Here is a 25,861-nt window from a genome sequence, read left to right as displayed (position 1 = left end):
AATGAATACTCAGTCAATCATTTTCAGAGGAGACATTCACAGTCCTGCTGGGCAACCTGTTCCGGTGTCTCACCACACTCACAGTAAAGAATTTCTTCCTAACATCTAGTCTGAATCTACCCTTTTCCAGTTTAACACCATTTCCATCATCCTGTCACTACCTGCCCTTACAAAAAGTCCCTCCCCAGCTTTCCTGGAGGCCCCCTTCAGATAATGGGAGGTCTCATCAAATAATTGGCCAACTGGCCACTGCAATGACACTTAATAAAACTTGAAATTTATTAGGGTCAACCCCACATAATATATTATCAAGGAGACAGATAGACTCACAGCTTTTTCATAAATAACTGAACTTCACAGAAAAATGAATACTCAGTCAATCATTTTCAGACAATCAAAAAGATGCATGTGACATTCTGAGACGTTTAATTCACAAAAGTGGCATTTATCAATAATACATATTGAGACAGTGTTATAAGAAGAAAAGGTGACACGGAGGCTTTAAAGCTTTGGACTCTTTAGAAGTGATGGAAAAAAACAGCATGAAAAGAAAAAAAAAAAAAGCACAAAAAGAAACAGCATGCTACCAGCAGGAAGCAGTGAAATTGCACTGAGTCCTGGAGGCAATCCCAAAGTGGAACAATCCCTCTCTGCAAGCAGTGATCTTTAGTTGCGTATCCACTCACAAACACATCAATCCATGAAGATAAAAAACATTTTCAGTTAAAAGACTCAAACTTCTTGGGATTTATTCCAAAGCTGTGTTTTTATTTATTTATTTATTTAGGTAAAGAAGTTCAAGAATTATAATTTTGTTTTCAGGAGAAAAAAAAAATGCTGTGTTGTGCTTCTAATTCTAGCGAATGTTGTAATCGCAAATTCTGGAAGAGAAAATCACTGTTTTCACTGTGTTTTATAGCCTCTAAATTTCTGTATGTGACTAAAAAAAGGCTTTTTTCAGAACACACATGCAATACTGAGCACACTTATAATCACAGCCTCTTTAGAATTAAAATGCAGCTTCATATAATCCATAATTACGTTATACACCATGTAGTGCATCTCTAGCTTCAGTTTGCACTTATAGAGTCACAGAATGGCTTGGGTTAGAAGGGACCTCAAAGATCATCTAGTTCCACTCCCAGTAATTATGTATAATTACGTGTAATCATAGAATCCTTAGAGTTGGAAGGCACCATGCTTGTTTTTCATTTTTTCAATAAACAAGCTATTTAAAAGTACTGATACACTTCTATCTCTGTAAGCAGAAAGCACAGCCAGGTCAAACTTATAAATCAAACCTTAGATTTTTGTGGAACTGGGTAAGATCCCACTCCATCACAACTATGACAAAGGCTTAACTCAGCACCAGCAAGGCCACAACTTTCTCCTCTGAGCGCCCAGAATTCACCACTTGAAATGCAAGGCTCAGCTACAGATCGGCACCACAGAGCAGCACTTCCCTGCTTTTGCAGCTGTACGAAATCCTCCTCCGCTGTTCGCTGAGGTCTGTGTGGGTAACACATAGCAGAGTATGCACGGCACCCCGTGCTTAAGCAAGGGAGATTAATGGGAATCGTTTTTTAAAAATCAATTAACTGCACTACAGATTCCTTGCTGGAACGCTTTCTTCCCCAAATATTACTTCAGTATTTGAAATATTTTGCACCGGCCAATCTATACTCAAGTCTGTATCTGAGGAGCAAACCAACCAACTGCCTCCTGGTGACGTGCCGATGGCCTTATACTGAGGGCATCCCGTGCTGAGGGCGCAGCAGGGCATCGGAGACGCTTTTATTTGGCCACGGACTCTGGACAGGCACCAAAGGAAGGTGACAGAGCGCAACCGCCGCACCGGCCACACAGCACAACCGCACACCCGCCCTCACAGCGCCCCTCCCGCGGGGGGGCGGGAGCGACCTCAGCGCTCTTCTGAGCATGCGCACCCGCCCGCGCATGCGCCCCGCGGCGGCTCCCTTCATTCTAAGGAAGGACTGGAGCTGGCGCGGGTGGGGTGCTGGGAGCGGTTTTTCTTTCCTCGCAGCCCGACCGCTCGGCCTCGGGATGTGGAGGCCGTCAGCACTGCTGTCCCCTTGCACCCGGTGAAGAGCCATTCCCCCGTTAGCGCTCCCCTCCGAACGGCGCGTACCCACCTGCAGCCAACACCAGCAGCTCTCCGACCAGTCTGGCCCACCCCCGCGCAGCAGCGACGCCAACAGATTGGCTCCTTCCGGCGTCACTCTCCCGGCTCTTGTACTCGGAATGGCTTCGCCGGCTGTCAGTCCTCATGAAAGCCCGCCCATCCCGCGTTGCTCGTGCGACTCTGACGACACCGCGGGCGCAGCTCAGCCGCAAGGCACCGCCTTTCGTCTGATAGGCCGACATCTGGCGCATTCCCCTGTCACTCAGGCGCCGCTCTGACAGCGGATTGGCTGTCGCTACTCCACAGGTGGTCCTGCCCTCCTTCCCGCCCACCGGGTGGGCGGGCCCGGCGGGCCGGGCTGTGGGGCTATGGGGGGCGTACGCTGGGCTTTCCCCTGCGCCGCCTGGCGACCCCGTCGTGAGGAGTGGTTGCTGGCGGCGCGGCTGGTGCAGCCCGAGGAGAAGGAGCGCATCGGCAGCTTTGTTTATGCCCGCGATGCCAAAGCCGCCTTGGTACACACATGGGAGGGCGGGGGGCACGGTGGAAGGGCTGAGCGGCTCCCTCAGGGTTGGGCGCGCAGGGCCGCACTGCTGCCGCGTAACGGCCGTCCGTGCTGTGAGCGCGTCCTGGCGTCGGCGTTACAGTGTGATGTGAGGGAGGAGACAGAACCGACTTATCCGTGAGGTTACGTGTGAGGGCAGCAGGGCGGCGTGTAGGAGAATAAAGCTGTTTCATTCTGAGACTTCCGCGTGATCCGTTCAGGATTTAAATCCTGCAGAGCAATGCGACAGTGATGGCTTTTGGCTGATGAGGCTGTAAGCAGTTACCCAGCACTTTCAGCTCGTCAGCGTTTCGTGAAGTGCCTGAGTCACTGGATGACTGTTCATAAAAGAAAGCTTTAGAGAGTTTTGCTGTGTAAAAAGTGTATTATAAAGAGTATTCATCAGTGCAGCAAAGTGTCTGAAGTAAATAAGATAGAGAAGGACCAATTTTATGTCGCCTTCAAGGCTTACTCTGCTTTTTATGGACCCTGTCAGTCTCTGTGCTGATAGTGATATGCATATTGCATACCCTGCTCTGGTGAAAAGCTTTTGGTTTTTGGCTAAATTTACTTGACAGGGGCTTTTATAAAGGGGAAAACCTAAACGATCTGTCACAAACAATCACTTTCTCTTGACACTAATGAAAACATACTTTTTTAGGCAGGTGGTGTCTTAGCAGCTACAATTATGTTGTACATCACATAATAGTTCTGTCTGGTTCCATTTTATTTTGTAGGCTGGTCGCCTGCTGATGCGGAAATTAATTGCAGAAAAGCTGTGCATACCTTGGAATGAAATACACTTGCAAAGGACATCAAAAGGAAAACCTTTCCTGGCAAACAGCATATTCAGTGTATATTCAAATTACAACTTCAATGTCTCTCATCAAGGAGATTATGCAGTTCTTGCAGCTGAGCCTGAGCTTCAAGTTGGCATTGATGTAATGAAGACTGATTTACCAGGTAATGCATTACTGTGACCAAAGCAGATTCTGTAATGTTTAAGTGCTGAAGACATCAAAGTTTCCCAAATAATCAATCTGTGTCCTAGGAATTCAGTGTTATCAGAAGAGTGTGTGTGCACATATTGTGTATTTGCCTTCTTTTTTTTTTTCCTTTTTTTTTTTAATTATTACACTCTTTACAGTTTGCTTAAGGTTTCCTGTTACACCAAATAGGAATATATTTCCAGTTTAGAAACCAGAACCCTGGAAGAATAAGGTCATGAATCCTGCTGTGATGCTGACAGGATTGGCGCCTGCAGATATTTTAATTGCAGGTTTGCTGACCATTAGGGACGTAGAAGCAAGGACAGCTTTCAGCGTTGGGGCAGTGGGATCCAATTCTCTTAGACCTTAACAGCCTGTGGCTTTGGATGTTATTTCCCATTCCCATAAATGTGGACATTGTATGCATCAGCACTGGGCCCAGGAATGCAGCAAACTGGCATACGTGCTATGTGTGTGCAGTAATCTTCAGTGAGAGGGAATCATCAGAGTCTGTTAGAGGTATCCCTAGTAAGGAGCTACACTTCAAAAACATCAGCTGTTGGCTTATTTACTTGTATGAAACTTTAAGCTAGCATAACTCTTAGTGAACTTAAGGACCAAAAGAATTTTGAAATTGTAGTAAAGGATATTTTTAAGTGCACTTTTACGAAGGTCATTTTATTCACAAATGCTCAGTGATGGTGAGAAGGAAGTATACTGAGATTTAGTATATACTAGTGTTTTTCAGACTTTGAGAATCCTTGTCAAACAGTCAACCAGTAACACAGCTGAGTTCTCAAAAAATCTCTCTTCTTAATCTTCAGTTTGTCCAGGACATCATACTACAAAATATTGCAGCATAGTAAGAAAAAGATTCAAACTCTAACTTTATATCTTTCTGAATGCATTACACTTTTTTGTTGATTATTTTCAGCATTAAATTTCTGGAATGGTACGTTTAGTAAATATGCACAGAAACTTTACTGCAGTTCAAAGCAAAATTATCTGACTCAATTCCTTGAGCTTACAGGCTAACTCAAAAAATGATGGTCATCAGGTAATGCTGTCACAGGAGTAGAAAGGCTCCAGAACCATGCTGGAGTGTGTGTCCCCACTACAACCTGTGGAGGACCCCATACCAGAGCAGCTGGATATTTCCTGCTAGAAACTGTGGGCAGTTGGTAAGGCCACATTAGTGCACGTATACCTCTGAAGGGACTGGAATAATGCAGGGCCCAAATACTGTGTTATGCTTGAGCACAGTGCTTTTATCACAGCTTTCCTAGGCAAAACAAAACAAAGTGATAAACAGTGCAGCAAACTGCAGATGCTGAGTGTAGCCATTAACAAGTCCTGAAATTTGATATACAGCAAGAGCAGGAGCATGCCATAGAGCAAGTCAGTGCTGTAGCCAGAAACAGGAAGTAAAAGTTAAACAGATATTAAAACCGTTAATTCTATCTCCAATTAATTCTCTACAATCATGTTGTTACCTTGAGCCCTTAGGCCTCATACTGTGGAAAAAACTGATGAGCTGACACTGGTTGGCAACTGTGCCCTGACCCACTCACCTCCACTTCCTACCCCCACTGAGATAGGGAACACACTCAGAAGGTCTTTGAATACTGCATTCACTTCATAACTTCTTCAGTATTGAGAGAGGCTCTTGCCAGCATTTCCTAGTATTGCTGATGGCAGTGGTCCTGAACTCCTGCAGTAGAGCAAATGGTTCTGCATCGTATTGAACAGCTGCAGTCAGCAGCTTTGTGGATTTGGGAACATCAGCTGCTATGACAAAGCAGCAGAGATCCGATGCAGACAGTCTTCAGTGTTTTTACCTATAAAGAGAAAAATAGTGACTATTCTGGAGATGCTAGTAATTCCAAAGACTTCGGTAATGAAATTAAATTGACATTTTTGTAATGAAGTCATACTGAAAAGTTACGTATCAGTCCAAAACAAGCTAGTGACAGATGCAGGCTGCTGTGATTCCTGAACGTGCATAATTTCTAATGCTACTTTACCCATCTCACTGTTTTCACAGAGATCTAGGTAAATGCTAACAGAAAATGGTGCTACTGGGAAAGTCATTATATCCATGGTCTGAATTCATGGTGGCAAGCTTCAGAGTGTGTAGAGGAGTATCAAACACATAGTTCCAAGATTACTGCTTTCATTTCCAATTCCTGAAGTTCCGTAGTTAGCATACTCTTCAGAAGTAATTCAGCTGTCAACATCTTGTATGGAGCACATATGTTCTGTCTTATGGCAATGAAAGGGAGGAAGTTCTGTGCTTGTCAATATATGCAAGAAGTGACTGTCAGGAGCGTGTCAGCGCCTGGCCTTGCGTTTTCCACTATGCAACTTTACATAAGCATTTGTGAATTAAGTTGAAATATATCATCTACCAAATTTTTATATAGGTTTTGTTTATGACCATGCAGTTTTCTTGTTAGAGTTATAATGCACGTCTTTGGAAAAGCTATCTGATAGCAATGGAATAGTAGTATGTGGTGAGAAAGCAAGCCAGTGAATAAGCAACATTAAGGATAGAATTTGTAATTGTAGACTAATGCTAGTAGTTTTTCTCACCTAAAATACTTTCTGAGAAAGTTCCTGGTAATTCTGAGAAGACACGATCTGTTTTTATTGCCGTGTTGTGAATATAGGATACCTTTGACTTCACTGGTGTTGTTTTGTCCTGTAGTTCCACTGGGTGGTGCTGTTGTCCTGCGGTTCTTAAGCACGTTGTATTTCTGAGCATAACGTCTTGCATAGGTAGGCTATAATCTCTGGAACAGCAACAAAGACGAAGAGTTCCATATGTACAAAGTACATTACAGTATTTTTTTTTTAATATGCTTGTTTAAGGACAGAACACTCCATCCTCTGATGCTATCCTACAGAATCTGGAGGTATCCAATATTCTGTTTCTTACACTCCTTTATTGTTCAGTCAGTGAACAAAATATGCATTTTAAATATACAAGAGAGTATCATGCAACTGCAAGTTTTGAGAAATATGCTGAGTAACTCTGTGCTAGTATATACATGTGAAGACTAGTGCACATAAGCATCTTGTCTGCTCTTAATCTGTGCTATTTATTTCTGTTTTATGATCAGTACTGAAGGTGCCTCTTTCCATATTACTTTTTCTGTCTTATTAAAATCTGAAAAGTGAAACTACTTCTTAGAAAGTGAGGGCAGGCTGCACAAACAACTATTGCAAATAGAGACAGTTCTACACAAGTTCCACAGGTTTGCAACATTTTATCATGGTTTGTGCTTTGTTCAGATATTGAAATAGATAATGTAGTGATAGCAGAAGGTATCTTTAGATGTTGCATATTACAATTGCTTGAGGTGGTGAGTCTTTTGGTAATCCAGCAGGTTATTGCAGTAGGTTTAAATTGTGATTTAACTGACTTGCTGATGAAGAAACAGTAAGGTGAAAGATTGTTTTTCTTTAGATTATTTTAATATGAATGCTTAAATTGTTTGGGAAAATGCATACTGTGTTATAAATTTGTTAGTGGAAGTAACGGGATGTCATTTGTACAGAGAGGTAATGCCTGTGAAGTTATTGTAACCCTTTCAGTAAAGAAATAATTCTTTTTCAGAAATGTTGCAGCAAGTGTTAACTTGCTTTGGGTCATGTGTGGACTAGTCATGTTTGGACAAACTTCTGAACTTGTAATGCTTTTCTAATTCCTGCTTTCCAAAGTTTCCAATAAGGATTTATTTATTTATTTTAACTAGAAAGCAGTACAAAGACAGATTTGAGTGTTTTTGTCCTTCTTGCAATACTTTAATTTACTGTGAGTGAAGTTTTAATTGGTTTTGATTTTATTGTTTTTTTCTTATAGAGATATAACAATCAGCATCTAATCTTTTGCTAGAATAGGCAATTGCCAAATTATTATCTAATAATAATCTGATCTAATATCTAATAATCTGAGGAGAGGGACTTGAGGGTCCTGGTGGATGAGAAGCTGGACATGAGCCAGCAGTGTGCGCTTGCAGGTGTGACCAGCAGGGAGAGGGAGGTGATTGTACCCCTCTACTCAGCTCTTGTGAGGCCCCATCTGCGTCCTGGCCTGGGGCCCCCAGTACAGGAAGGACGTGGAGCTCTTGGAACGTGTCCAGAAGAGGGTCACAAAGATGATCAGAGGGCTGGAGCACCTTTCATATGAGGAAAGGTTGAGGGAACTGGGCTTCTTTAGCTTGCAGAAGAGAAGGCTCAATGGAGAACTCGTTGTGGCCTTCCAGTACTTGAAGGGAACATATAAACAGGAGTGGGAATGGCTATTTACAAGGGTGGATAGTGATAGGACAAGGGGGAATGGCTTTAAACTGAGACGGGGGAAGTTTAGGTTGGATATTAGGAGGAAGTTTTTCACCCAGAGGGTGGTGAAGCACTGGATCAGGTTGCCCAAGGAGTTTGTGGATGCCCTGTTGCTGTAGGCATTCAAGGCCAGGCTGGATGTGGCTCTGGGCAGCCTGGTCTGGTGGTTGGCAACCCTGCACATAGCAGGGAGGTTGAAACTCAATGATCATTGAGTCCCTTTTCAACCCAGGCCATTCTATGATTCTGTGATTTTTATGACTGTAAATATATAGATGCACTGTTTGAGATGAAGAAATTAAACAAGGAGTTTGGTTAAATGTTGTGTTTTTTTTTAATTGGTTAAGGATTTCAGAATATATATATATGAAAATGCTTCAATTTTAGATTTAGCCCTGAAATAGCTAGCTCACATCATTATTGAACTAAAGCATCACAGTGGTCTTAACCCTTTTGATCAGTAAACAGGGAGGAATTTCTTTGTTCTTGTTCTGTTTGAAAATGGGAAAAAACAGCCATCTTAAACATACCATTAAAGAGCGTTACGTAGCAATTTTATTTTTCTTCTCTTTTTATTCACATTTCTAACATTGTTTTAACCTGGAGTTACATGATGTTTGTAAAAGCACTCCAGTAACTGATTAAGCATTCACACTTGATAAACCGTAAAGGGAATCTGTGACTGAATCTTCTCTTTGAGGGTAAATTGTTTCTTCTTACAATTTCACCAGTCCTTTATGATGACTTTTTGTTTGCCAACGTAAAACCATTTTCATTAAAATAGGAAATGGTAGCAAAGTGTAGAACAGTGGCAGTAAATTTCTGGAAGATAGAAATGTGGGTCATGCTGTGTTTCTGCTACATTGCAATACATCCATCTTCCTCTTACATCTTCACTTGTATAACTTATTGGCTGGATAAGAGACAGCTCCTACAGTGGCTGGTGTGGACCCATGCATATGTTGATAAGAGGTAGGGGTACTGAAGGACAGCTAACTGCTCTCTCTTCTCTGTGGGAAGACCAAACAGAAAAACATGCTGGTTTTTAGCTGTCAAACAGACCAGATAGTCTTTTAACTCTTGGCAGTTGGCTTTATAAGTTTTATCTAATGTCTATTCTTACATGGTTACTTTCAATGTTCTATAGTAGAAATTGATTACCAATTTTAAAACAGTAATGCTTACTTATTTTGAAGGAGGGAGAGGGAGAAAGAGAACCATATGCACAGAAATGGGGAGGTTCTAAGTGTGAAAAATTATTATACTCTTTATTAGGGACATCATAGAATGTTTATTCCATCTGGCTTTAAAATTCTTCTTCTAAGACAGACTTCTGTGCTGCATCTTAAGTTTTGCAGTCAGAAGGCTTTGGTAGTGTTACAGCAGTGTAACGCTATGAGTAGTCAGGAAAATGTGATTTTTATATCTGGGTGCCATTGTGCTAATAACATGTTGAGGTTTTTTTGTGTGTGTGGTTGTTGTTTTTTGTTTTTGTTTTGTTTTTTGAGTCAAAACTCAATTAAAACATGTCATAGAATCTTAGAATGGCCTGGGTTGAAAAGGACCACAATGATCAATGAGTTTCAACCCCCCTGCTATGTGCAGGGTCACCAACCACCAGACCAGGCTGCCCAGAGCCACATCCAGCCTTGAATGCCTCCAGGGATGGGGCATCCACAACCTCCTTGGGCAACCTGTTCCATTGTGTCGCCACTCTATGTGAAAAACTTTCTTCTGTCATGTTATTAAATGTCTGTGACCTTTAAAGAGATGTAAGCATGTTTCACTTGTAGCTTGATGTTTTTACATCTGTAGTTGCATTCTCACAACCATACTGCCTTCATAAAAGACAGCCCATTTTTGGGGTTTATTTAGATTTGAGGACTTTGGGTTTAATTTTGGTGTGATGCATCATAATCTCCTCAATGTTGAAAGTAATCAGAGTTCCTGCTGTTCTGACAAAGCATGATTATTGTTTTAACTGTTCGATACCTTCTGTAATGGAAAGCTGGTTATAATACCTTTTTCATGGGGTAATTTACATTTTTTTGCTGGGATACTGGGGCTGCTTCAAGCTCTCATCGATGTGGCTGTATAAGCTCTTGGAAAGAGCTTTTAAACAGATAAAAGGTACAACCATTAATGTAGACAAGAAAGGATTTTTATTTTGTTATTGCTTATTGTCTTAATTGCTTTACATTATAGTTATTCATAAGTACATTTTATTATATGCATTTGGAATTTCTGAAGCATCCTTACTATTAATAAGACCCTGTTTATTTTAACCACTTTCATTTTCTCTACTGTAGAAGCAAGTTAAAAGCAGACAGCATATATCTGTTCAAGTCCATAAACAACCTGTGTCTGAACTGATGAGGAATCAGATGTGATGTATCCAGATAAATAAAGTTTTACTTGGTTTTGTTTTGTTTTGTTTTGTTTTTTGTCTGGGCCACAGCCATATCAAAATTGCTATTGCTCCTGTGCAGTTCTGGGGGTGGAGCTATCTAATCAATTACAATTCCTTGTTTTCTTCTGTTGACTGTCAGGATAGCTTGCTAGAAGTTCAATCACTGCTGGGTCCAAGCATTACTGCAGTTGAACCCATGGCAGTTTTGCTAATGTTACAAGGACTTAAAGATCCTGAGTGCGGAGGAAAATAATATGCATTATTGAATTATGTTTTTTCTTTCTCATATTTCCATTTTTACAGTTTGGGAAAGGTTGAGTGATTCAAAAGAAGCAACCTCAATTTGTTGGCATTTTAAGGCAAGTGCTGTATTTCTGAGGTATGCCAAGATAAAAGATATTATCACTGGTTGAAAAACAAGAATATATATTAAGTATATGTATCAGTGAGAGAATCACTGGATAATGACAGGAAGGTAGAGAGGTCACAGAATGCCAATCCAATTTCCAATGAACACTAAAGCTGTGTGTGCTAATAGATTTAAAAACCATGCCCTGTTAATTTTCTGTCTGGTTCTTCTAAATTAGTCATTTATCTAGATAATTATTTGTCCTCTGTTCTCAGTTTCTAAACATCTGTATAAGGTTTAGATTGCAACAGATGCCCATGGTGTTTATTAATACAGAGGGAACGTTTTCTCTGTATCATTTTACTTTGGTTTCCTTCAGAGATCACAGAATTGCAGGGGTTGGAGGGGACCTCAAGAGATCAAGCCCTATCCTACACCAAAGGATTGGCCTGAAAATTAAGAAGATTAAGAGCCTGAATATGTATTCATTCTGTACAGTTCATTAGCTTGCAGGATTTATAGTTACGCTGTGTTTTACACTGAACAGATCGATCTGTTGATGCTTCAGTTACTCATTTTGCTAGCTACTATGTTTCTCATTGCCACTAGGCCCACTTGCTATCTGAAAGTGAATTTATATGTACTGATTAGATCGTTGGGGTTTGGACTCGGTGATCTCTGGAGGTCTGTTCCATCCCTTACAATTCTGTGATCACTGACCTGTTTCTTTTATGCAGTTCAAGGCAGGTAAATTCTGTTTTTATTCTTTTTTCTAGGGACTGGCTGGTCAGTAAGCTAATAATAGTAGCTTTAGCTTTCAATTTTAATTGATTTGGCTATAGAACACAATATAAGCTAGTTTGTATCTGACCAAAATGATTGGAAGATTGTTGAAGTGTTTAACAACTGTACTGAGGACATTTGGTCATCTCTTCCTCTCTGTATTCTTGAGAAGGCACATCATGGTTTTACTAACATCGGGTATGGCAGGAGAGTGCTTGGCCTTGCTAAGTGAACACTGGTATTACCAAGCTCTTTTAAGGCTGACCTTGTGTTTGTGGCAGTGTAACCTTAAACCAGTCTGCAGATTTCTGTGTTGGTCCTACTGTCTGTAGGACTATTAAGAGCATGCTGTATATAGATCTCAATTTTAGTGGCTTTTTATTTTCCTACAAAGGCAACTTGCTTCATTTTATTTTTAACCGGTTGAAAAATGGAGAAAGATAGCCCTGTATTTACTATTTCTGAAACATTTTCTCGAACAGGACTTACTCTTTCTTCTCTCTCCTACGTCTTAAAATCAATAATTTACATGTGGTCTGAATTTTTACTGTCTGACAGGGAAGATGCAAAGCAGATTTCTGGCCTAATATTCACAAAAGAAATGAACAAAATCCAGTTGTCATTTAAATCGAGTAGATTCTATATAATATATTTATTTATATATTTCAACATAAATAGTTTGTGGAAAAACAAAGCATATATAGATGTGCACAACCAGATTTGATTTCTGGTTTTCCGGATTTGATACTGGACTATTTCAGTATCACTTAGTACTTTCTTCACACTCTTTTTGAAATTGTCAGGGTAACAGGTATTTTTAATATAATACAGTACTTTTTTTTTTTTTTTTTTTAATATATAGGAAGCAGATTTTGAAAGATTAATCAGATTATTCTTCTAAGGATGTAATATTCTTTAAAGTTTATTAGCAGAGGATAGTAGAATCATTGCATCATTAATGTTGGAAGGGATATCTTAAGATCATCGAGTTCCCTCTCTCAACAGGACACGGGAGAAAAACAAGATTTAAAAGGTTGAGGGTCCAGGTAAGGGTGCAGAGATCACTCACCGATCACTGTCATGAACCAAATAGAGTTGACATGAGGGAGATTAACATAATTTGTTGCCTATTAATAATAGAGTAAGATGGTGAGAAAGAAAAAAATAAAGAACTCCCGTCTTCTGACCCTTCTGAGTTTCAACTTCACTCCAACTCTTCTACCTCTTCCCCAGTCCTGAGCAGTGCGGGGATTTGGGGATTGTGGTCAGTCTCTAACACTTTGTCTGCTGCTACTTCCTCCTCACACTAATCCCCTGCTCTGAATGGGCTCTGTCCGTGGGATATAGTTGTTCAGGAACTGCTACAGTGTGCCCTTACCATGGACTGCAGTTCTTCAAGATCTGCTCTAATGTGGGTCCTTTCCATGGAGTATGGCCCTTCAGGAAGATATTACTCCAGCTTGGATACTCCATGAGGCACAGTTCCTGCCAGAAAACCTGCTGTGCTGTGAGCTGGGGTTTCTGCCAGAAGCCTGCACTGCAGTAGGGTCTTCTATGGGCTTCAGTGTTTATGTCTACTGTGATGTGGCCTTCTGTGGACTGCAGTGGGACAGCCTGCATCTCCATGGGCCTCTCCTGGGATGCACGGGAATCTCAGCTCTGGTGCCTGGAACACCTTGTGTCCTCCTTCTGCACTGACCTTTGGGGCTGCAGGGCTGCTTCGCTCACTTCTTAGTCCTCTCTTCCAGCTATTGCACAGTGGGCGTTCTGTTTGTTTTTATCCTTTCTTAAATACGTTGTTGCATGGGTAGAATCTCCCTCAGGTCCCTGGATAATATAAGGCCCTGTTTTCAACAGAAGGTTGGACCAGATGGTCTCCGGAGGTCCTTTCCAATCTAAAATTTCCTATGATTCTGTGAATCTGTTTTCCTCTGATACTCAAACAAATATGAAGAAACAGAGTAAGCAGGCTGTAGTACTGCTAGCAGTTTCTAGGGATGAATCCTGTGATCTGATTCATTCCTCAGAGCAAAATTATTGCACTTTATTAAAAAGTAAACTGGGGGGGAGGGCAGTTCAGTAGAAAACAGTGCTTGAGCTTTTCAATGGGGGGAAGTGCCAGCTTACCATGTAAATTTGAACATGACTGTCCAGTATCGTATCAGAAGTGTAGTTGCAACAGCTGGAGAAACTCAGGACCAAAAAGGAATGAGGACTGAAAAGGCAGTGTGAATGGGTATGGTATACCCCTCATATACTGAACAGTTTAGTATAATGTGCATGTACCATGTTGAGTGATACAGTTTATATGGCAGAACAGCTCTGACAGTGCAGGAAGCCTCTAGATTCTGAAAGTGTTGTCTGGTGGTGTTAACAACAACCATGTGTTATTGAGAGCAGGAGGAGGAAGTTCTTGAATGTTTCATAATTTGAATGATCTGAAGAAGCACCTGGTCCTTCCTTAAATATCTATGAAAAGGAGGAGGAGAAAATAAAGAGTTTGGAGTATTTCTTTAATACAGTCATCTGATCATATGAAGAAAAAAAAAAAAAGGTCCATTTAAACTCAGCAAGATTAAAGACCTTTCTCCAAATTGAAGAATTGTTTAGTTTATTTTTCATTGTTTCAGGGAAGTTGAAGTGCCTAATAGATATGTACCTTGGTCATCCACCATCCTTGACATTGTGGTTGCATTTCTTTCTTGGTATCTTCTTTTTCTCCTGAAAAGAATATTATTTCTGTCCTGAGAATGTTGTGGATCATTCCTTTAGCTAACTACAGCAACTACCATCATAATTTCTATGTTGAGAAGCTTTTTTCGCTGTAATCTATAAAGGAAATTGAAGGCATCTCTAAAATATCGATGCCATGTATTGTATTATGTGTACAGTATGTCAGATTCCATTTTGCAGTATGACCTAGAAAGGAAATTGTCAGGAAACCTGAGTGTGCTTTAGTGCGACTCCAAATACTGCTGCAGCCAATATGCGTTTTTATGTAGTGCTTATATACATGTAGAAGACTACCACTTTATGAAAGAGGTTTAATAATCTCTGCACTCTGGGCTTGCCTATCCAAACCATGTATCAGCTGATTGTTTATGAGGATTGTGTTGGGGATTGTGTCAAAGGTCTTACTTAAGTCCAGGAAGACGATATCCACTGCTCTCCTCATTCTGGTTGTGTTATTGTAGAAGCTTATCTAGTTGATCAAGCATAACTTCCCTCTGATGAATCCCTGCTTATCATTACTCTTGATGATTTTTTTGCTATTCCTGTGCCTGGAAATGGTTTACAGGATGAGCTGTTCTGTCATGTCTCCGGGGTCAGCTGACTATCTGACTGGCCTACAGTTCCCCAAGCCTTCTTTCATGTCCATTTGAGGATGGGAGTGATGTTTGCTTTTCTCTACTCTTCAGGCACATCTACCAGTTGCTACAATCCCTCTAGAATAACTCAGAGTGGCCTTGCAATGAGGGATGTGAGATTATTTTGCCTTAAACATGACTAGTATTTTCCCTTCAACAAGAACATTGCATAAGCTACAAAAAATATTGTCTCAATATGTAGAATTTTCTCTATCCAGATTTTGGTTATCCCAACTAAAGAAAATAGATTGCTTTGTGCCATTGTCTGCTTAGCCAGCTGTAAGCCCTATTGGACAGATTGCATGGTATACTGATTAATCATACAGGTTCTGGGTGGTTAGTGAAGTGTATAATGATGTCCATAGCTTCCAGTGCATTGTAGAAATGCCATTGATCAATATAATCATACAATCTGTAGTGTCTCTTGCAAAATAAATTAGGACTACAGGGGAAAAGTGGTGTAGCCCCTGAAAAGCTGTGACAGTAGTACACAGCTGTGCTGATTTTTGTGGAGGCTTAAATTTAATCCAGGGATTTGAGGCTTTTGTTTTTTCTGTATGATAAATTTGAGGGTCTGTATTTCTGCATGTGCTTTAAAGTGTTTCTTCTATATCCCACTGTCCAACGACAGAAGGCAGAATAGCCTGATGAATTGTGACAAGCATCATGCTGTTTTTAAAATGTTGCTACATCAAGCTGTCAAATACTAAAAATTTTATATACTACTCTTATAGCTGGATATAATTTTTTTAATATATAATCTCCACTGGTCAAATACTGTCTGAAAATATGGACTGTATTTGACTCTCATATCAGATTTTTTATGTAATAATTCTGCCATAGAAATGATTTTTTAATAGTGTGTTCTGAACTGTTAGCAACATCTGCTCACTGCTTTGAAGCTGTGTAAATTCAGATTGCAGAGCAGCGTGTGTTCATATTTCTTTTCTTATGAGTGAGCTTTTCTTCGGAGCAATAAAGTAATTCATTTGCTTATCATTACTGCTCTATTAAAATTCCTGTAAATATTTTTTTCAAATCTGCAGGTAGTAGCTCAATTCCAAATTTCTTTCGTATCATGAAGCGACAGTTTACTGAGACAGAGTGGCATGTAATCAGGTCTATGAATAATGAGTGGATGCAGCTGGATATGTTTCATCGACACTGGGTAATACATTTATTTCCTATTTAAAGACTACAATACTACAACCCGTAAACTGTTTAGTATGTTTTGTTATTCTTTTCATTATGAGAAAACTGTATACTTTTATAGTTTCCTGATCATATAGAGAACATCTATTTAACGTCAGGCTATCTTCAAGAACCATAATGCAGTTGATATTTCTAGAAGGATTTATAACTAGTTTTAAACACATACTGAGAACAAGCTAAATGATTCAGTCTGGATGCTCATTTTTACACAGTGAGAAAAGTAATAACAATGCTGGTAACTTTTCTCTTAATAACTGTGTCAGTCTACTGTCGTATTTACAGGTAAAAGCCTTTAATTTATTTGACCTACAGTGTCTGCTTACAAATAACGTTTATAGAGAAGGTAGATTGAAGCAACCAGTATGAACAATGAGTATTCTTAAAACGGTGCTCTGTCTTTTAGGCCCTAAAAGAAAGCTTCTTGAAGGCTATTGGAGTTGGAATTGGTTTTAACTTGCAAAGAATTGAATTTAATGTGTCCCCATTGCAAATGGAAATAGGGAAGGTGTACAGTGAGACTCAGATGCTGTTGGATGGAGAAAAAGAGGAAGAGTGGACTTTTGAGGTAAGAAATCTTCAAACTTAATTGCATTGCACTTTTTGATTGCAACTTCACACCTTTATTCTATATAACTACATTGAAAAGATATAGATTAAAATATAGGGTATAAATCACTGGCATGTAAAACATTTTTGTTGACCACAAAATCCTCCTACAAAGTACATTCGTTAGAATGGCTTCTTATATTTTTCCATTCATGTAGTATTGTTCTGGCACTCGAACACACATTCATCCTAGGCCATGCAGGAAGTTCAGTGAGGTGTATTCAGACCTGACTTGTGAATAGTGTAAAAAATTTTGAAATTCATCCAAACTTGGATATTCTGTGATTTTATGATCAGTTGGCTGAGAATGAGACCGGTGATATCTAATGCCATTAGCTAGCATTTATGTTAAACACTTGAAATGGAGGTGTTTTCTTCAGCTCTTTGGTTGTGCTTTTGTTGTTGTTTGGTTGTTTTTGTTTTTTTTCCCCTCACCTGCTTGAGTGAACAAAAGTAGTGTGCTTATGTAGGTTTGAATTCAAGAGGTACTCACTGGTTGCTGTGTGTTGGAATGGACTGATGCAAAAAACAATTGCCTTTACTTAATTGGAACATCCTTTTTGAGCTCAGTCTTCTGAGTGTTGGGTTTTTTCTTTCCCAACGTTTGGGTTTTTTTTACTTTTTTTTTTTTCCTCCTTGAAAGTTATTCAGACTTAACACTAAAACATCTATGGGGTGACCAGTGGCCATCTAATGTTTTAAAGGGTAAGCAGAGAAAGAACTGATACTATCAATCATCTCACAGTATTTAACCAGCTAAAAAAAAAAATCATGAGTGCTCCAGAAACACTTTCAATCTGACATAGAAAAGGAAAAATGGAAAAGATGATGTGACTTTAAAGTTGTCTAGAAAGGGATTTTTGTTCCCATCTGTCCCTGTCTCCGTCTTCTGTAAGATTGTGCGGCATGTCTGTAGCTGACTGGAAGTTCCAAGAATATACGCTTTGCAATTCTATTTGAGAAAACAATCAAGTGTGCTTTCCATTTGAGTAATCAGCTTGCAGTATATGTGAAACATTACATTTTGCAAATATCTCTATTGTTGGACATGACTGTTCTGGTGGAGCTTGTCTGAATGACCAATATTTGGTGTATGCTTGTTTTACGTAGCGTACACAGTACATGTATGGTATGTGTGTAGTGAATAAGAAAATTAAATATGGCATAAGTTGACTTGTAGCAGTAACATTTAACTTGTTCAGAGTTCATTCTTTCAGCATCTCTAGGCATGTTTGGGTTTCTGTTATTTTAAAATCTACCCACACTAAATCAGCTCTCATACTAATATTGCCATGGTCTCTGTGATTTGAGCATGTCAGGAAATCCTATAGTGGGAATTACAGACTGGCAAGAAATATCCTAGGACACATCTTGTAAGATGACTGTTTTCTGCGTTAATGCTAAGTGTACCATTGTCATAGAAGCGTTTATCTCTTCTGATTAACTTCTGAAGCTCCAAATTTTGATCTCTGAAGGCATGCTGGTGGTTGATTGAATAAAATAGCTCGGAGATGATGACGTAGATAGCTGCCTGTAGTACTTAAATGTTTTATAATATTATATTTTTCTTTTTGTCTAAGAAGTGCCTCCTCTTCCATGCTTGCCCACTACTTCCCAAGAGCATGGCCTTATAACTATGCAGACTGTATTATCTCAAAGACAGGATTTATTATCAGGTTTCATTTAAAATACTAGCTCTGCTGCATATAATTTCATTTAAATATCTACCTTAATTAAAATGAAATGGAAAGAAAAAGAACGAACAAACAGTTCTTCAGTTATCTGTCTCCAGACTAAAATTAGGAGTCACTATAGTTTAAAAGAAACTTGTGAGAAGACAAAATCTTGTACCCATTTTCTTACTTACAGAATTCTTAATTTTGTTTGATAATTTGGCCTTGAGCCAAACTCTTGAAATAACTTCGATAACTGCAGGCACCAATTTTGAGAAATTTGGGGTAGTCATCCAGGAGAAATCACTGAAAATTACCTTTAAGACTCCTATTACTGATACAGTGTTTTCCTTGTGTTCTCTTTTGTGCTAAGTTTACTTGAGGGTACTTTCTCTGTCCGATAGAAAGTTCACTTTTACTTCTCAGATCTGTATGGTAGGAGATGATCAAAAACTGGAGCCTTGCTCTCATCTCATAGTTTGGATTCTCTTCCTTTAACTTTTAAAGAGAATCTAGCTTACCAACTGTAGAAGATAGTTTAAAAAAAATAATAATTATGTATCAACTAAAGGTATACAAAAATAATCTGAAATCTCATCTAGAGAATGGCATGTCATGTAAAAACAACAACTTAAAAACATAAAGAGTTGAAAAATATTTCCTACCTCATAGTTTGCAAGCCGAAAAACAGGTCAAAAGAAATACTAGTGAATCAAATTAGAGGAACATGCATTTTGAATTTGTTCACATTGTAGGTACAATTTCCTGTTAACATAGTTTTTTTTCTATTTCATTGTAAATATGAAATATATCTTGTTGTATAGTTGCCTTTTTGCTATCTTTACCTGAGGGTTTATTTTTGTACTTTTTCCTTTTACTGTTCCTCGTGTATTTTTGAGCTTGGGTAGAAAGCAGTATCTCAGGAACATCTTGTTAATGATAGATTGACTTTGTTTTAGGTCTTTGTTTCATATAGTTCTCTAGCGATTATTTCTCCCATTCCCTTTAACTATTTTGGAGGTGATGGGACAAAAAATACAGTAAAATTTCATTTAGAAGCACAAATTGAGTTTCAACATATGTCTGCTATGTGGGCTAAATGAGTAGATTGCTCTGAAAGTAATGCATCCTATTTATTTCTATAGAAATTACAACAGATACAAAGAGGACAATAACACTACTTGATACAGAAATTTCTCAGCTACAAAACACTGATTTTCAATGCAGTCACCACCATTACCTCTGCATTTTTACCAGTGATGAACAAGAGTACCACCCACTGCCTCACTGTGCTGACATCCACTGTTCGGTCTCCATAAATGGTCAGCGAACACTGATGAATGTCAGTGGGTGCCAGTTTTTCCACATGGAGTGGAAATTTTCCACATGGGTGCCACATTTTCCACATGCACCTTCATACACGCTTCCTTGTCAGATGCCAGTCTGTCAGGCTGTCCCTCTGCTGCCATCTGTCACACAGCAACAACGTGTAGTGACATATTGATGGGAAGGTTTGATCTCTACTACCGTACCACCAACATCCACCTGTGACACTGTGGGCCAGCATCATAAAGCACAAGGCACTGCTTTCGGAGCAGCCCTCATATGGTTTGTTTGCAATAGGCAGTGCATATGTGGTTCCTTTTAGAGTGAGAAAAAAAAGATAATTTCTTTAGTAAAAATGAAAATGGAGTAATCCACTGAAGTGTGATACAGTATTTGTGTCAGAGTGTTAATTTAGGATGAAGACATGCTTTGATTTTTACTTTTTTATATAATTTTATCAGTGAGTTCCATATGATCCATTTACTCCTTTCGAAGAAAATAAGCTTACAGAATGAAGTACTAGTTAATTTTAATGTAGGTGAAGAAAGTTGGTCAGTGATAATTTTGACAAGTTTTATAGTTCACAGGGAGAACTGCATGTATACAATACCTGAATCTGTAGCAGGTCTGCTACAGATATATATGGAAAAAAAAATCCTGATTAATGATGAATCTTAGTGAAGTGCATTTGTGATGTTTTCTCACTAATCACACTTCGATACAGTTAATTGGGATGAATGGCCAGATAGCAGTTACTGGAACCTCTGTTAAATAAATCTTTTTTTGTTCCCTACCTCAATTTTCATAGAATCAGTACCCAGGGAGCACCCATTCACCCTAAACTTCAGTCACTGTTTGAGAATCACCTGGCATCACTGCTGCTACACAAATAATTCATTGTGTATTTTGATAGCAAATACTTGCTTGGTTTGCCTACATACAAACACGTTACTTCCAAAGTGAGATTACCTGGATTAATTTGAAGCATATTTAGTAATTGCTGTTAGCGTGCAATAGTAATGGAGTCTTCCACCCTCAATAAGAGGAGTTTGTTCTGTTGTATTTTGAGGAAAAACCCAGGAATTAAAACTTGTTACCCAGATTAGTTAATCCACCTGGATTCAGACAGCAATCAATTCTGCTGCCTGTGAAGGTGCAGTTTACTCATAAATTGTCTGTTTTGGTGAATACAGACTGATCTGAATCCCAGACACGTCATTCTGATGAGCCTTCGAAATGAGGTAATTATAAGTCTCATTGTGCCTTTAGTTGGTTCAGAGAAAAACAAATTTTCATCTATTATATGTTCTCTGTTTTATAGACAGGAATCTTAACAAAACCAGAAGAATTTCTGTAGTGTTTGTTTTGTTTCCAGTACTGCTTCTGCTATCGTTTAGTCATCCATTTTTATGTAAGAAGTTGGATTTAATTGATAAGGTTGTGTACAGATATCTCCAGATGAATATGAAACAGATTGATACGCTGTTTTTTAAGCATCTCTATGCTGCATTAACTTCACACCATAAGGATTCTGCTGGCCATTAGCAGGAGCCATGAAAGATTTGTTTGTTTTGGGTTTACATTTCTCTGAAGCAATGAAGATAAAATGTAGGGCATAGGTTGTTACATTTTATTAGAAGATGCTGAAAACTGTTTTCTGACCTCTAATGCACTAAGGATACGTGAATTAAATGGGAGGGAACACTCTGAATTAATTATTCATTGAGAGGACTCTGCAGAATAATGGTCCCCCTTATCCAAAGAGTCGCTTCCAATTACATGCAGCTTAGAACTGACAGAAAATGTTTTTGTTAACTATATATTAGAGACTTTACACAATGTATGTTTATAGTTGCATCAACGAGAAGTAATATATCAATTCATGTCAGAAAAAAACCAACTTCTGTGCACTTTACTGAGAGCTATAACAATTGTTTTCAGTCATTTGACAATAGATGTAGGCTGCTATGTGCTGAGCTCTGTGCAGTCTCATCAGTCTTTGGCCATTTGGACAGGCAAAAAATAAAAAGAGGGCAGGGAGGAAGTAAGGTGATTAAAAAGTGGACATGGTCATTTTTCTTCAAGACAAGCACAAAACATTACCACCCTAGAACTGTCCCAATTGTTTGCCATTACTTCTGTTCCCACACCAGCGCCTATTGGCCAAGGCACCCACATCTTTGACTGTAAAGTGCCCCAGCCTAGTGGTTCTTCTACATGTGAGTAAAGCAGATATTGTCTTAACTGAGCTGGCTTTATATCCACTGCTATTGGGGAATCACAGAAGAGAGGACATAATGATGTTTTCTTTCTGTAATTATACAGTGTGTTAGTATTTCCCAGAGAAGTGGAAATGGAAGGTTCAGTCATACTTCCCAGGAGGGTATCCAGACAAGTAGCTGATTTTCAGGTTAACAGTAGCATCTAGATTCTTTTGTTTTGTTTATACATTACATTCTTCCTATTCTTGATTTCCATTTTAGAAAGTTTGTACGGATATGGTATGGAAAATTTTTTATAAAGAAACAAGGAAAACATTTTCCTCCTTATTAAATCCAAAACTAAAACCAGGATTATGACTTGACTATAAAATCAACATTCAGAAACCATACATAAAAGCAGCTTCTTCTGAAATGAATTGCCTATGATGAATTCTTAGCTGTTCTGGGGTGTGGGGAACTTTAAAGTAAAATTGTTAAATATAAATTATATCAAAATATTGTTAATAGTATAAATTAATAATAATAATAAAGTATTATTATTAAAGCATTATTATAAATTATGCATATATATGCATGCATAAGCTAAATATATAAACTAAATATAAAAACTAATATATATATTTTTGTGGAAAACTATATTTCCACAGAGCAGTTTTCAGACTACTGTGTCAGCAATTTGAAGTTGTGGACTTGCATGATGCCTGCAGCCAGGAGCAAGAAAGTCATTGCTTTAAGTTTACATGTGTGTTCTTGGTCTTTAGAATGTCCTCCAGAGAAAGTTCATAGTTCATCTCACTTGAAAACAAGGAGTTAAAGTAGATTGTATGGCTTGTGACTTGGAAAGGTACAATATAGGAAGACTAAGGTCACAGACTGGTGTATAAACGTCTAAACATGGGTGAGATGGTGCCCATCTATAGTAACCAGTTAATTTCTGCTAACTGTATCTGCATCCTTGAGCTCTCCAGCAAGCTTTCTAAGAAGGGCTATTGCTTTTTGAATGTCATTTTTCTAAAGTAATTTAAACAGTGCTTTGGTATTGTTCTGAGCCATATTTTAACTATGTATGTAGTCTCTGATGGAAACAGGGAGAAGAAAAAACTTTTACATTGCTGTTTTTCATCTTTACTAGGAAACACGGTTAGATGGCTATCATCATGTTGCAGTGGCTCTTGGGAAACAGGAGGGATTTGGACAGCAACATACTGATGTAAGAAATTACAAAGTGTTTGCAAGTCTTAGTATCTTGGTAACTAGTTACTTGAACATAAGCTTAGCATGATGCTTTAGCTAAAATAAGGCCTCATCTCAGATGGAGGGCCAAGGAGAAGAAGACTTAACTGCAGTATTAGATTGTTAGAGGCCTGTTACGTTTAGTCTATTTGTGCCTACTTCAGAAACAAGCTGGGAAGGAGAAATGGTTTCAGAAGACAGCAGCTGATAATGTAAAATCTAAAATGTATGTGGTACAGCATTCACTATATTTATTTAAGAGACAATTCAGTGATTTTTTTATTACATCCAGCTAGACTCAAGTTGGAAATATGGATTTTGTAGATGCAAAAGGATACTGAAACTAATCTGAACTACTAAACTGTTGCACCATCTCCCATTTTAATGGGAGACCATCATTGCATGTATCCAAGAGCAGATCCAGCTCTCATACACCTAGGACAGTTCTTGGCACAAGCAATAACAACTAACAGATGGGAAGAACAGCAGCGTTAGTCTTCATTCTGCTTGGTCTCTTTATGAAGTGAGGCAACAAAGCTGCTTAAAAGCTTTTCAGGAGTTTCTGTATAATTTAGCAAAGACCTGGGCCATTAAAATAGCAGTAGCAGTCAAATTTGAAGCAGATTGACAAGTCATAGCCAAAATAGCCAGAGAATCAGCAAAAGGAAAGTGTGTCTGTGGCATGTCAGTTGCTCACAAGGAAATGGATCTAGTGTTGTCCGTTTTGTAGCTACCAAGTCTGTACCAGAAGCTACCAAAAAATACATGCTACTGGATGAAAGTTATTATAAAATCTGTGTCTGTGTTCATAGGTAGCACAGTGAGGCAGAGCTTTTAGCTTGTGTTGATTAAATTAAAAACAAAAAAACAAAAACAGAAGCTACATTTGAGGATGTACTCTGTCAAATGTTATTTAGGAAAATACACGCATTCTGTTTGACAGTATGTTTACTATGCAGGTACACTACAGAATTCAGGATTAGTTGCTGACTGTTGCTATCACTGTCATGTACCTTAAAATTATCACAAAAGGAACAGATGTGGTATATAGTGGGAGTTCTGATGCGAAGTATTTGAATCAAGAAAAGTCTCAAAGCCATACTTGCTCAATAACTAAATTTATAGAGACCTAAATTTCATTAGCTCAGTCTGCTGAAAATAGGAAATACTGAGTAGCACAAGTGGACATTTTCTAACTCCTCAGCATGGAAATGAAGTGAAAATTTCGGTGCATTTATGCTCCTTTTTCAGGACACTTTTTAACAGTAATATGGAGGAAATAAATTTGGCCTTCTTATTTTCTATGGAAACTGTAGAAGGGATTCTGTCGTTAAATATGTTGAGGGGGAAGGGTGTTTTTCATCTTTGTTTAGAGAGGTTGAATGTGTAGACATTAAAAGAACAGCTTACAGCCTCTGATCAGTCAGATTCATGCAACTGTACTTCTTGCCCTCCTGGAATTACACTTGCAGGTAGCATACAGCAGGCTATACAGTAACATGTGCTTAGGAAAACAAGCCTATTTTTCTTTGAGATGCAGTTTAACTAATGCAGAGACTGTGACACACTTATCTCCAGTATCTGAGTTTGCATTTAATCTGGAATCATGGCTTGATTGTTACTGCTTTTGTCTCTAAGAGTTTCTGTGAGGAGACTGAGTGTATGCCCAGCTCCAGTCATGACTGCTATTAAGAGGAGTATGAGTAGATATTCCTCCATTGGAGTAAATCCTAATGCTATCATCTCAAATAATCATGTCTGATGTAGAATGTAGTAGTTTTGTTTTTTGCTTTTTCTGAGCTTAAACAGTCATTCTATGGTGTTTATGGGATTCTCTGTCCCTAGTTCTCTCAGTTTTCTGAACTGAAACAAAGCAGAACTTACTTTTCTGTACACCATTACATGCTTCTGTTAGTTGATGTATAACCCAAATTAGCAACAGTGACATTGGATTTAACTGGAATGTTTTCTTTATTCAGAAAGGAAAATGTAGTTTTAACTTTACAGGGGAGGCTGCAGGAAGAAAATGGAGATTTACTGATTCATGAAAAATTAATATCTGTTTTCCTTAGGTATGTTCCATGCAACCTCATCGACCACAGTTTACATTATTGACTTTTGAAGATTTAGTTGCACCTGGAATTCCAATTACACCTGAGGATTCTGCATATTGGGATAACTTTTGTTCTAAGCAAGAGAGTCCAGTGAAACAGAGTTCAAATTCAAGATGAGAATGCTTAGAAACAAAAGATCATAGGAATTCATGCAAATGTGTAAATAGGAATTGTTCTCTCTTATTTTATATATTTCCCTTTAAGCCTGATATTCACCTTCTCAAAATTGACATTTTCTGTCAGTATTTAAGAAGATAGCATGTTTCCTTGCTGAAGGAATTCAGAGTGATAAGTCTAAGCTGAGCTTGTGGATTTTTGATTCTCCATGCCTTTGTTCTCATGCTTTAGTAATTACCCTTGCTGATAACAGGAAGCAGAGCTACAATAGTGTTGTCGATCAGTCAGCAGGAGCTTAACACGTGGAAGTGTATTTCTGTGTTTTATTTATGCTGGACTTAAATTATTATTTAATGTCACCTCGTGTCTTAAAAAAATTGTAGTTCAATACGACAATGAAATGAATAAAGCCAGAGAAATGGGTAAAAGTC

At 38.7% G+C, this 25,861-nt stretch overlaps 2 protein-coding genes across 6 annotated transcripts in view; one reads left to right on the top strand and one right to left on the bottom strand.

Annotated features, from left to right (window-relative positions):
• The window catches only part of KBTBD3 (kelch repeat and BTB domain containing 3), a 17,317-nt gene extending 15,121 nt beyond the window's left edge, over positions 1-2,196 (bottom strand). Inside the window, exon 1 of the mRNA XM_417170.7 lies at positions 2,154-2,196. The gene's annotated coding sequence lies outside the window, so the exon portion shown is untranslated. The remainder of the gene's footprint in view (positions 1-2,153) is intronic.
• On the top strand, positions 1,955-25,861 carry AASDHPPT (aminoadipate-semialdehyde dehydrogenase-phosphopantetheinyl transferase). Of its 5 annotated transcripts, none has more exons than XM_046942011.1 (7): positions 1,955-2,449; positions 3,422-3,647; positions 15,974-16,095; positions 16,543-16,704; positions 20,938-20,985; positions 23,099-23,176; positions 25,272-25,861. In XM_046942011.1, the coding sequence occupies exons 2-7, from the start codon at positions 3,437-3,439 to the stop codon at positions 25,428-25,430; spliced, it is 780 nt and encodes a 259-aa protein (XP_046797967.1). In that variant the 5' UTR covers positions 1,955-2,449; positions 3,422-3,436; the 3' UTR covers positions 25,431-25,861. The 5 variants fall into 5 exon arrangements, with proteins under 5 accessions (XP_046797967.1, XP_040556180.1, NP_001265017.1 ...); XM_040700246.2 differs by lacking the exon at positions 1,955-2,449 and adding an exon at positions 2,494-2,655; XM_046942009.1 differs by lacking the exon at positions 1,955-2,449 and adding an exon at positions 2,630-2,958.

Source organism: Gallus gallus, chromosome 1 (genome assembly GCF_016699485.2).
Source record: "Gallus gallus isolate bGalGal1 chromosome 1, bGalGal1.mat.broiler.GRCg7b, whole genome shotgun sequence".
In the NCBI taxonomy this organism is placed as follows: Eukaryota; Metazoa; Chordata; class Aves; order Galliformes; family Phasianidae; genus Gallus; species Gallus gallus.
Note: the sequence above shows the minus strand (reverse complement) of the source record. Positions and strands in the feature narration are given on the sequence as shown.

Coding starts and splice junctions, on each gene's coding strand:
- AASDHPPT (XM_040700246.2), top strand. CDS start 2,512: ATGGGGGGCGTACGCTGGGCTTTCCCCTGCGCCGCCTGGCGACCCCGT. Junction 16,096..16,542: donor ATATGTTTCATCGACACTGG/GTAATACATTTA, acceptor TCTGTCTTTTAG/GCCCTAAAAGAAAGCTTCTT. Junction 23,177..25,271: donor TTGGACAGCAACATACTGAT/GTAAGAAATTAC, acceptor TGTTTTCCTTAG/GTATGTTCCATGCAACCTCA.